This window comes from Pantherophis guttatus, chromosome 2 (genome assembly GCF_059756535.1).
Source record: "Pantherophis guttatus breed Tessera chromosome 2, ASM5975653v1, whole genome shotgun sequence".
Classification (NCBI taxonomy): Eukaryota; Metazoa; Chordata; class Lepidosauria; order Squamata; family Colubridae; genus Pantherophis; species Pantherophis guttatus.
In genome coordinates, this window is record NC_142064.1 from 269,309,350 (window position 1) to 269,322,119 (window position 12,770).

Here is a 12,770-nt window from a genome sequence, read left to right on the forward strand (position 1 = left end):
TAAATAAAGAAATATATTGCAAAAAATTCTACCATGCAGAGGCCTAGCAGTATTTCCAGGCTCTGGGGATTTGGAAATGACTCACCCAAAGAGGGTGAGACTCTGCAGAAAAGACTCATGGTCTTAAGAGATCTCAGTTCTCCTTAAGAATTTAAATTCTCATGATGGAATTCTCATGTAACCTCTGCACCAGTTGCAATCACTGTAAGGCGTGAAGCTATTTGAATTTATTTATTTATTTATTGGTTCGATTTATATGCCGCCCTTTTCCAGAGACTCAGGGCGGCTTACAATGCATTAAGCAATAGCCTTCATACTTTTGTATATACCTGCTTAGTAGGGCTTTCGGCCCCTCCCCTCCCAAGCGGTGTTATTTTTTATACAAAGTCAGCTTATTGCCCCCACAAACCAGGTCCTCATTTTATCTACCTGGAAAGGATGGAAGGCTGAGTCAGCCTTGAGCCTGGTGAGATTTGAACTTGCAGTAATTGCAGGCAGCTGGTGTTATTTAACAATGCTTTAGTAAATTTAGTAAATTAAAGGCTCCTGGGAGGATAATTAAAGATTTATTATCCAATTAGGAGGAACTTCTGGATAGGGGAGGCCATTGGAGTCCCAGCACCATCCACGTTTGATTTGAGGGGGTGCTGGAGAAGCTTTCAGATGCTTTGGTCCACGCGGCTTGGAGAATGGCGCAAGGCTGCAAAGGCCACCGGTCTGGAGATTAAGGCCACATTAAATCTGTGGTAGTGGTGACCCTGAGGTGAAGTCCAGGTCTGGGGACAGTGGCAGCTGGTTGAAAATGCTGAAGGCCCCAGCCCCCCCACCCCCTTAAGGCAATTATTATGTGGGAAATATTTTTCTGAAATGTCTACCTGGGTCTGCAGGTAAAAATGTCCTCCAGAAACCCTCCAGGTGCTCGGATGGCCGGACACACTTTCCGGGTGACAAACCAAATCAGAGCTTGATGTGTGGAAAATCTGTTGCTTGAAATGAGACAATTGTTTCCTGCATTTGTGAGTCCCCTCATAGAGGCCACCTAGAAATCTTTCTAGCATAGGAAAGATTTTATCCTGAAAACTTTTCAAAAAACACAAAAGCAGGTGTTAATTGTGGTAAAATCCCGATATAGTCAGTTGGTGCCATCTCTGACTATTGGGGGCAAATCATTGGCCCCCACGGAGAGGGCGCGCAACTTGGGTGTCCTCCTGGATTCACGGCTGTCTTTAGAAGAGCACTTGACGGCCGTGACCGGGAGGATTTTTCATCAGGTTCGCCTGATTTGCCAGTTGCGTCCCTTTCTGGATTGGGACTCCTTACGCACGGTCACTCATGCCCTTGTCACCTCCCGCCTGGACTATTGTAACACTCTCTACATGGGACTCCCCTTGAGGAGCACCCGGAGGCTCCAACTGGCGCAGAGTGCAGCTGCGCGGGTGGTAATGGGAGCGACATGGCGCTCCCATGTAACACCCCTCCTGCGCGAGCTGCACTGGCTCCTGGTGGTCTTCCGGGTGCGCTTCAAGGTTTTGGTTACCACCTTTAAAGCGCTCCATGGCTCAGGACCTGGGTACTTGCGGGACCGCCTACTACCACCAATAGCCTCCCACCGGCCGGTACGCTCTCATAGAGAGGGGCTCCTCCGGGTGCCGTCGGCCAAACAATGTCCACTGGCGGCCCCCAGGGGGAGAGCCTTCTCTGTGGGGGCACCTACTATCTGGAACGAGCTCCCCCCGGAGATATGGAGGATCCCGGATCTGTGCGCCTTCCGCCGCGCTCTAAAGACCTTTTTATTTCACCAGGCGGACCTCGCCTAACTTTCTCCCTCTTTTTTTAAACAATTTTAATTTTAATATTTTAATGTTTTTAATATTTTTAATACTCAAAGTTTAAATTTGTTTTAAATTGATTGGGGTTTTAATCTGTCTGGGCCAAACTATTTAATTTGATTTTATTTCTGCTTTTTAAATTTTGTATGTATGTATTTTATTGTTGGCTGTTCACCGCCCTGAGTCCTTCGGGAGTAGGGAGGTATTCAAATCAAATCAAATCAAATCAAATCAAATCAAATCAAAGTAAAGTAAAGTAAAGTAAAGTAAAGTAAAGTAAAGTAAAGTAAAGTAAAGTAAAGTAAAGTAAAGTAAAGTAAAGTAAAGTAAAGTAAAGTAAAGTAAAGTAAAGTAAAGTAAAGTAAAGTAAAGTAAAGTAAAGTAAAGTAAAGTAAAGTACAGTGAGAAAAAAGCTCCCTGGCCTGGGGCTTATGAAATAAAGCTTTTGTGTCAGGGTTCCAAGTAACACCCCCAATGAAAGAAAACTCCCAGGCTCGAAATTCCTCAAAGCTACTTAAAGATGTCATATTGGCACATCTGGGTAATAATCTGAAAGTTTCCAGGTTTTCCCCACCCAAAGAAAAGTTCAAGTCCCTGCCCAGCACCCACAAGTCCATCACATGGTCCAATCAAACATCGTCCCAACTGGGGATGCCTCCCAGGTCCAGCCTTCTAGGTGCAGGGCAAGATGTCCTTGAGTTCTTGAGAAAGGAATGTTATTATGACTATGTATCACCCATGCTCCATACAATCCCACCTTCCTGTTTCCCACAGGTGTAAACCTGGCAGGCCTGAAGGCCTAACACCAAAGATGGCTTCCAGGCCTGATGTTTTCATCCTTTTAATTTAGGTTACATTGAAATCCCTTTATGGATATTCTTATTAGTCTCTTACTGTGATATTTCATTATTATCCATATGCCATGTGACATTAAATATTTTTCTTGCCTATTTCTATTGACCTGGAAGCAATTACCTTATATTCCATAGAGATATCACTTCAAATAGTCTAAATTTAATGCAGTGTTTTTGTAGCTTCAGTAAACTCACTTTAACTCATCACTTGCCTTATAGCCCTATGACTATAATTAAGTGTTGATTCTTGATGAACATATCTTTTATGTACACTAAGACCATATACATATACACCAAAGACAAATTCCTTGTGTGTCCAATCACAGTTGGCCAATAAAAAATTCTATTCTGTTCTTTTCTTTTCTATTCTAATTGTGGTTCATTCTCTCGTTCTCCTCCATCCTCCATGAAATGGCATCTCCTCCCCAGCTGAATGCAGCACAATGTTTTCCTAGCTGTTTTACTTGGGAAATGGCCTTTTCTCTCTTGATCCCATAGTAATGGGTCCTTTGTGACCTAGTTGCTGATGTGCTCAGAAGCTGGGATCTGCCCCATTCCTATTGGCTACATCAGGGGGCGCTTCTGGCATCTTCCTGCCCCTGTGAATCCCTTGATCTGGACACCCGGTTCCCCAGAGGCACCTGGTACCCGGATGCTCCTCAAGTCTGATGGAGGCGCTTTCTCTTTATGGATTTAAGGCTCTCTGGGAAGAAGGTCCAGTCCTGGGATACACCGAAGGTCAACTGAAAATAGGAAAAAGGGGCTAGTCTGCCATTTCATGCTAATTCCATCACACACACACACACACACACACACCATGCTTCTTTCGTCAACTCAACTGATCCGTTTGGAGGTACACTGTCATAATTTTAAACTGTTTTTAATAGGGTTGCTGATTTTTATTTTACTTCATTGTGATTTGTATTGGAATTTGTCATTTTGTAAGCCGCCTTGAGTCCCTAGGGAGAAAGGCGGCATATAAATCACAATAATAAATAAATAAATAATAAATAAATGACCATTTGCCAGCATTCAGCTCCTCCTGCCAACAAGGGGGGGGTTTTCATTATTTGTGCCCCTTTCTGTGAAGGGCTCTGTCCTTCCTTTCCTTTTCACTTCAGGTGGGAGAGGCTGAGTTTGGATTGGTCTCCTCTTTCAGCCAAGAGCTCATCAGGCACAGCTGGAAGGCAAACAGAGCCCTGGAAGTCATCGAGCTGCAGCTTTTTGGAGTTATGATGGGCCCCACCCACAAAAGGTCTTAATGGATCCATAATGTGCAGAGACTCACTTAAGTTCCGGTCTTGATTATGGATTTGAATTCTGGGAGCTGAAGTCCCCCCATCTTGAAAGATGACCATTGCCAATCAACACCCAGGACATCCAATGTGGCCTAGTCTTAAGGCCCTGCATTAGAAAGCCTGAGGCCATGGGTTCCAGTCCCGCCTTGGCCATGAAAAGCAGATGGGAGACCTTGGGCCAGTGACTCTCTCACCATAGCCCACCCCACAGGATTGTTGTGAGGCAAATAGGTAAAGGAAGATGTGTGGGATATGTTATTGTAAAAATAATAAAAGGCGGATATCAATCAATAAAAATAAAAAATCATTTCCATTTTGCAGTGGCTTGGCTGGCTTGTTTCCCTCTTGTATTGTGTCACCTCCATGGGAAGAAGATCTGGGTTCCTCCCCCAAACATTCCTCTTTCCTGTCTTGGGGGTCTCTGGGGATTAGGAAATCCCGCTTCCAGCATGCAGAGAGGGACACTCTTCCCATGGGCAGAGGAACTCTCTACACCAGTGTTTCCCAAACTTGGCTATTTTAAGATGCATGGACTTCAATTCCCAGAATTCCCCAACCAGTATGCCTGGTTGAGGAATTCTGGGAGTTGAAGTCCATACATCTTCAAAGGGTCAAGTTTGGGAAACACTGCCACCGACACCCATCAGAGAGGAGGTTTTGGAGCACTGGCTGGGAGGGGAGGGCAAAGAGGAGGAGGCGAGAAAGGGGCGGGGTTTCAAGACATGAACAGAGCCCGAGAGGAGAGCAGAAGCCCCGCCCCCGCCTCTCCCCTCCCTCGGTCTTGATCTCCGCTTCCGTCCGAGATTCCCGTTTCCCCGGCTAGGATCGCTGCTGGATCCCTCGGGAGAGTTTTCTGCATCGCGCTCGGAGCAGGTGGGGCCGCTCTCCCTCCGGCCTCCAGGCCGCCCCTCCTCCCAGCAGATCCTCTCCCCGCCAGGAAGGAAGGGAGCTGCGGATCCCGCTCTTCGGCTTCTGGGGTTTCCTCGGGGAGATCTGGCGTTGCCTGCAGGGAGCAGATCCCTCCCTTCCCTCCAGGGTTGCAAAGGGGGGCTCCGTCCCCGGGCTGGATCTGCTTCCTCCTCGCCCGTCCCAGACTCCCCGGGGGGGCGGGGCTCCGACTGGATCCGGCAAGGAGCTCTGGGTAAATTGCTTCAGAAGGTCTCTCTGTGGTCCGTAAGAGATCGAAGTCTCTGAGGATCCATATCCGGCACTTGCAGTTGGAAAAAAAATGGAGTAAACGGAGCTTTAAAACGTTTGTAATGTGCTCTTAACGCAGGCCGACCTCATTGCAATGGGGAGGGGAGAGTTTGGGGGAAAGAAAAGCTTTAAATTAATTGAATTGAGTTCACGTTGTCTTAGCCCACAAGAGATCCCTTTTCACTGAGCTCAGTTTAAAAGGGGAACAGTGAAATCCTTTGTTCTTATGCCAATGTTTAATCTGCTTCTGATCCTAAAGGCTTGGTAGAATCAGGAAAAATCGGTATTTTCCTTGTTTTGCCCTGAAGGGGCTGTGATGTGGCCCTTCATGGTGGATGTTTTACAAAGCAAAAGTTTTAAGGAAGTTTTTGGGCTGGTTGCCACCTGATGCTTTCCTCTGCTTCCCTACTCTTTCCTGAGGGACTCCCAAGAACCAGGGGGAGGCAGAATCCTGGGGGTGGGGGTGAAAGTAAGGGTGGTGTCTCCTCCAGACTCTGCTTCAAGGTCAGCTGGCATCCCACTTCATACCAAACTGCTTGGATACGTTGCCTGAATCTCTTTGGTTGTGGGATGGGGAATTTTTTTTTTTTTTAATTTGATTTATATGCCACCCTTCTCCGGAGACTCAGGGCGGCTTACAATGCGCTAAGCAATAGCCTTCATACTTTTGTATATTTATACAAAGTCAGCTTATTGCCCCCACAAACTGGGTCCTCATTTAACCTACCTTAGAAAGGATGGAAGGCTGAGTCAACCTTGAGCCTGGTAAGATTCGAACCTGCAGTAAATTGCAGGCAGCTGTGTTAATAACGGTGCATTAAACCACTGTTCTACCAAGGCTCTTGGGAGGAGATCGGCCCTTTTCACACATGCTCTTCCCCATCTGATCTCTCTCACCTTCCTTTGCGTTTTCCTACTCACAACTTTGCCTTGGCTCCTGTTGGACTTCATCCTGCTGGCTTCTTTCATTTTGGCTCATCATCATTGGCATCCTTCAGTCTCAAGAGACTATGGTATCGTGCTCTGGAAAGAGGTCCTAAAACAGCATCTAGTGTGACTAAAAAGGCCAATTTGAGAGTGGTAATCCCTTCCACACTGAGGGCAAATACATTCTGTCCCCTGCCCAGCCCCCAGAATTTGCTGGTTCTGGGACTGCCTCTTTGCCTCAGCCTGCCGAACAAGTATCTCTTCAAATTGGAGAAGGCCATGGTCTTTAGCCTCCAAGCTGAACGATCGGAGTCAAGGTTTCCCAGTTGTTAATGTCCATTCCCAGGGCCTTTAGGTCCCTCAGAATCTTGGTTAAATATTAGTTTGGAACATAAGCGTTTTTTTTTTATGGTTCCAATTTGGGTTGCTTACCAGGATCAAAGGGTTTGTCTTCCTAGCTTTAGCTCTCGTGCTGGACCCTTCCTCAGGGAACTTCTCTCTAGCAGTGTTTGCTCTTCTGTGTTTGGTCCACATAAACAACCACACCACACACAGGACACACTCTGCTACAGAGGAGCTCCCTGAAGAAGGGCTCCAGCACAAGATCTAAAGCTCGGTAGGAAAAAACCTCTGATCCTGGTGACCTACCCAGATTGGATCCTGCAACTTCATTCTGGAACACGTATATTCACCTTCATTTGTGTTTCATCTTTATTTGACAAAATGGCAATGCAGTGAAAGTTTTTGCCTTGATTTTTGTGTTTCCTATAGGCAGTCCTCAAGTTACGACTACAACTGGGCTGCAAACTCACTTGTTGAGCAAAGCGGTCATTACGTGAGACATCACATGACCGCTTTGCTTAAGAACTGCAATTCTGCCCTTACTGTTGCAGCTGTTATTAGCAATAACACTTTGACAGCATCTTGCCTTCAACAGTTTTGTGATTTTCTGTGTTTCTCAAAAGGAAATAATGTTCTCATTTTCTTTTTTGTTCCACCAGCTGGAAAATAACTGTGACCAAAGATTTACCTTCAAGACAACTAATAAGAGATAGTAGAAATTCAGCCCAAGGCAGCAGCCAAGAGAAAGCATGAAGCGTGGGAAACTCTTGGATCCCCCATCAGACACAAGCAGCCCTCCAAGAACCCCCAAAAGAACCCATGAATGCTCAGAGTGTGGGAAATCCTTTGCTCGCAAGTCCCTCCTTTTGATCCACAGGAAGCTCCATGTGGAAAGTGGATCCAGTGAAGGTTTGGAGGGTGAGAAATCTTTCTCTGGGAAAAACTCCAAAGATCTCAGAAGCTCCCCTAGACAAAAACCCTATAGATGTGAGGAATGTGACTTATGCTTTAGTCAAAAGTCAAACCTTCTTATACATCGGAAAATCCACACTGGAGAGAAATCTTATCAATGTCTGGAATGTGGGAAATTTTTCCGAAAAAAAAGCACTCTCAGAATCCACGAGAGAATTCACACAGGAGAGAAACCTTACAAGTGTTGGGAATGTGGGAAGAAATTTCCTCAGAACTCAAGTCTTCGGCGCCATGAGAAGATTCATGCAGGAATAAAACCTTACAAGTGCTTTGAATGTGGAAAATGTTTCACCCAGATTTCAGGTCTTCGGAATCATGAAAAAACACACAGAGGGGAGAAAAACGAAATGTGCCTTGAATGTGGGAAATATTTTTCCTCAAAATCAACCCTGGTGCTACATCAGAGACGTCACACTGGAGAGAGACCCTATGAATGTCCAGAATGTGAGAAACAATTTATGTATTATCATCAACTTCAGAGACACCTGGCATGGCACAAAGGGAACCTACCCTATAATTATGATGAGTGTGGGAAAAGTTTCCTTTCGCCAGCCCATGTTCAGATGTATCTGAGAATCCACACGGGGGAGAAATGTGGGAAGATCTTTTCTCAGAACGCAAACCTTTCGTCCCATGAGAAGACTCGTGCAGGAAAAAAATCTTACAAGTGCTGTGAGTGTGGAAAATATTTCAGCCAGAGTTCAGGACTTTGGAGACATCAGAAAACACACACAGGGGAGAAAAACGAAAAGTGCCTCGAATGTGGGAAATGTTTTACCTTGAAATCAAATCTGGTGCAACATCAGAGACGCCACACTGGAGAGAGACCCTATGAATGCCCAGAATGTGAGAAACGATTTATGTATTCTTTTGAACTTCAGAGACACCAGGAATGGCACAAAGGGGACCTACCCCATAAATGTGGGGAGTGTGGGAAAAGTTTTCTTTCGCCAGCCCATGTTCAGATTCATCAGAGAATCCATACAGGGGAGAAACCCTACAAATGTGGGGAGTGTGGGAAATGCTTTTCCCAAAAACAACACCTTGGACGCCATCAAAAATTCCACACAGGAGAAAAGCCATACAGATGCGTAGAGTGTGGAAAATGCTTTGTAGACAAGCGAGGCCTTCTGGGTCATCATAAAATCCACACAGGGGAGAAGCCATATCAATGCAATGACTGTGGAAAATTTTATAGTACCTTATCAGCCCTTAGAAGTCATGTGAAAATTCACACAGGGGAAAAAAACTACAAATGTTTAGACTGTGGGAGAGCATTTGCTCATTCAGGTTCCCTTAGAAGTCACAGCCGAATCCATACAGGAGAGAAGCCCCACAAATGCTCAGAGTGCGATAAATGTTTTTCACGGAAAGATTCTCTTGTGATGCATCAGCGAATCCACACTGGAGAAAAACCTTATAAATGTCTGGAGTGTGGGAAATGTTATGTCCATCCTTCAACACTTCGCGTGCACACCCGAAGTCACACAGGAAAGTAGCCTTACAAATGCACAGAGTGCGAGAAACCTTTTCCTAGTAAATCAAAGCTAAAAAAGGACCAAAAAGTCCATAGCAGAGATAAATCTCCGTTGTTCAGCGGTGAACAACATTGGGAACACTTTTTTTCAAGACATCTTAACATTTACCAGGAACCATATATTCACACAGAGATATTTATACTAACGTTCTTTCTGTGCATATAATGCTGAATAAAAGTATTTTTTAAAATAATCAAGAGGGCCTTTTTCAGGAGATGGACTGGGTGGCTCAAAACAGACAAGATGGCAGACAGATTGTGCCATATTGTGTAGCCAAAGAAGGTTGAGGAAGTGGCTCTCAGATCTCCCCTGGATCAGGAAATGGGCTGCGGGGAGGAGGAGGAAGGCTGTCAGGGAGTGCAGGACCCATGGTTCCCAGCAGCTGCTAGCCGCGGTTTTCAGAGCAATAGGGAATTGTCGGTCCCAGCAGGATCCATCCTTGGTGGGGGGCCTGGAATGTGGAGGAAAATGAGGGGAAGGGGAGGGCCTTCCTGACGGGTCTCCTCCATCTTCCCAGGGTGGAAAAAGGCAGGCAGACACTCAACTGGTCCAGCAGTCCGCCTAACGCTCTGGAGGGAACCTTGGATCCTGGTGGGGTCTCTGCCCCCCCCAAAAGCAGCAGGAAATACGGGAGAAGGGAAGTGACCCCAGGAACTCTGGGCTGCAAGGAAAACAATATCCATGCTTCCCTATCCCTCTTCCTTTGGGGGGGATCTGGGGAGGGGATCGCAATAAGGATACCTACACCCATACTCCTGGGCTCTCCCAGTCCTTCGACCCCCACCTTCCCTAGATACTCCAAACTCCCCCCCCCAAATCTTCATCCCCACTAGCTTTCTTTGAATGGTTTTCAAGGCCTCTTTCCTGTCCCCCTTCCAAATAAGCCCCCTGTAGCCCCCCCCAAGATCATCTCAAAGGGAGGGGCCCCAGCACCCTTCACTGAAGGGAGAGTTGGGAAGAGCAACTCAGGCCCCACCACTCCAGTAGAGGCAGAGAGGGTGAAAGAGGGGAAGGTTTTCAGTCTTGAGGGTGGGGGTTGCAGCTTCAGGGGGCTGCTTCCTGCCAGGACCGGAGGGCAGTGTGGATTTCCTTTTGTGCCCTCCCCCAATAATTCTCAATCTGAATCTCCCTTTGTCTTTGTGCCTGAAGGGGTGGACTAGATGCCCTTTAAGGTCTTTTAAGGCCCCCTTGAGTCCAGGCTGGGTCTGCCGAGATTTCGAAAGGGCAAAGTGGAGACAGGGGTCTCTATGGAGAGTCTCCATCCTCCAGGTCATGGTTGTCCCTAAAATGTTTTTCCAAAAGGAAACTGGACTTTCTTGGTTTTTTTCCCCTTGAAAACATTTCCCTTCTCATCCCAGGAGCTTCTTCAGTTCTGACTGAGCGGTGGAGGATGGAAGGATTGATATTCCTTGCAGTCATTTGGTGCTGAATCAGGGTGCAAAGGGGTGTGGAGCCTTCCTGGGCTGCTGAAAGGACCCTGTTGTAGACAGGAGAGGGGATCCTTTCCACACACACCACCACCACCACCCCGTTGTGGGAGAGCTGCTCATTTTGGCAAAGATGGCCGCTTTGGCCCCCCCTTTCCATCCAGGGCTCCTCTCTGGACTTGGCTGTCCTCAAAAGAGCCACCCATGTTTTTTTCGATGCAAATGGACATCATCTCCTGATGGGTTTGTCCTTTGTGACACAATACAAATCCTTCCTTTCTCCCTCTCCCAGTCAGTCAGAACTGAAGAAGCTTCTTAGATGGGAAGTGAAATGTTTTCAAGGAATTTTTTTCTTCTTTTGAGGTAAAAATGCAGCTTTTGGATTTTTTTTTTTATTATTTGATTTATATGCCGCCCTTCTCCGGAGACTCAGGGCGGCTTACAATGCGTTAAGCAATAGCCTTCATACTTTTTGTATATTTTATACAAAGTCAGCTTATTGTCCCCACAATCTGGGTCCTCATTTTACCTACCGTATCTTAGGATGGAAGGCTGAGTCAACCTTGAGCCTGGTGAGATTTGAACTTGCAGGCAGCTGATGTTAATAACAGTGCTTTAGTTGCTGCGCCACCAGGGCTCTAGGGAATTGAAGCTGGAGTTTTGGGGCTCCTTCCGACTCAGTCTGGGGGGAGGAAGCCCCCAGCATTGGCTGGGGCAGAGCCTGTTTTAGAAGTTAGCCAAGGGGGGAGGGGGACCCTTCCCTGCAGCCCCATTTTTGCCTGCATTTGCTGCCCTGATAAAATTCACGAGTTCCCCTCGGAGCAGCAGCTCCTGGAGAGATGAAACGTTCTTCCACCTAAGAGCCCAGAGCGAAGGAAACCCCAGGAGATGCCCCCCCCTAAGACCCCACACAAGAGAGACCCTCCTTCAGCACCAAGGACGCTGGGCTAGGCCTGTGGGAGAGACCCTTCCTCCAGAAGTTGCTTCTTGGTGCAGCAGCCCTGAGATTGCCGTTGAGGAATGGGAGGTGAAGGTTCTCCTCTTGGTGAGCCAGCTGGTCCTGGGTTCAAATCCTGATGCTGCCACTCTCATCTTTGAGCATGGGAGCCTGCTATGGCCTGGCCGAGGTCCTGCTTTGAGCAACGGTCCTGCACAGCCAGTTTGGATGACCTCCGGGGGGTGGCTTGACTATGGGGGGGATCTGAGGGTCCTGAGGAGGAGACCCTCAGATTCCCTGGTTATACCCAACTTTTCTTCTCCCCACAGCTTAAGTCCTACTATCCGCCTTTGCATCAATTTGGGGTTCAGGTCTCTTCTCTGTCCCCTGAAACCCCCCCAAGGCCACCTCATTGGGGGGGGGTCAGCAACCTCCTTCACAAAAGGGATAGTTTTGGGGAGTCTGTTTAGGAGAGCAACCCCCCCCCCCATATCCTTCTCCCTCAATTCGCACTTCCCATCCAGGTTGTGATTCAGCAATGGGGGATTATGGGATGTGGGGGGAGGTTCTGGGTCTCTTCTCCAAATTCAGAGTCTTCCCCCAAGAAGGGAATCGAAGCTCAGCTCTTCCCGCACCTTAAAAAAATGGAGACTCAGACGAAAAACTGAAGAAAAACACTTTTGCCAAAAAAAAGCATCTTTTTCTTATACTTTTGATGGCATTTGTGGATTCAGGTTAGAAAATGCCTCAGTTTCCCTCTTTCACTTTCTGTCTCCTTCCTCTCTCGATGCAAGAAACTTTGGGGCTCAAGTTCTAATTCGGGGTCCTCAAGGTCCCACTCCCACCCAGCCACCGGGGGGGGGGGGGAGGCTGCATCCAGGGCCGGATTTAGATTGAAAGAGGCCCTAGGCTATTCCACTTATGAGGCCCTTTCACCAGTGGTGGGATTCAATTTTTTAACAGGTTATGTGGGCGTGGCTTAGTTGGGGGTGTGGCTTGGCAATCATGTGACTGGGTGGGCGTGGCTAGCTGCTCACATGACTGTGTAGGCGTGGGTAGCTCGTCATGTGACCGGGTGGGCTTGGCTATGTGCATAGACTTTTTTCAGAGGGCTGAAAAAAGTCATTTCTGACTGGGCCTCGCACTTTTGACCGGTCCTCACACTTATGACCATCCTCACATTTATGCCCGTGCAGCTTTCTTAACAACCATGTCACTCATTTCACAACTGCTTCTCTTCACCATGGTGACAAGATAGGGAAAAAACGTAAAATGTGAGGACAGTCATAAGTTCGAGGACTGGTCAAAAGTGCGAGGACCAGTCAGAAATAACTTTTTCAGCTCTCTGAGTAGTCCATATGCACAAAAGGACTACCCAGAGGGCTGAAAAAAGTCATTTCTGACTGGGCCTCGCACTTTTGACCGGTCCTCACACTTATGACCATCCTC

The 12,770-nt window shown here is 47.2% G+C and overlaps 1 protein-coding gene across 3 annotated transcripts; it reads left to right on the top strand.

Moving 5' to 3' along the window:
• Positions 1 to 3,194: 3,194 nt before the first annotated feature.
• LOC117659559 (uncharacterized) lies at positions 3,195 to 9,147 on the top strand. 3 transcript variants are annotated; one of them, XM_087884321.1, is made up of 2 exons: positions 3,195 to 3,536; positions 7,107 to 9,147. In XM_087884321.1, the coding sequence occupies exon 2, from the start codon at positions 7,197 to 7,199 to the stop codon at positions 8,916 to 8,918; it is 1,722 nt and encodes a 573-aa protein (XP_087740447.1). In that variant the 5' UTR covers positions 3,195 to 3,536; positions 7,107 to 7,196; the 3' UTR covers positions 8,919 to 9,147. The 3 variants fall into 3 exon arrangements, with proteins under 3 accessions (XP_087740447.1, XP_034263485.3, XP_087740448.1); XM_034407594.3 differs by lacking the exon at positions 3,195 to 3,536 and adding an exon at positions 4,662 to 4,854; XM_087884322.1 differs by lacking the exon at positions 3,195 to 3,536 and adding an exon at positions 4,743 to 5,122.
• Positions 9,148 to 12,770: the final 3,623 nt, after the last annotated feature.

Bases quoted from the DNA above. Each gene is read 5' to 3' on its own strand.
- LOC117659559 (XM_087884321.1), top strand. From the start codon at position 7,197: ATGAAGCGTGGGAAACTCTTGGATCCCCCATCAGACACAAGCAGCCCT.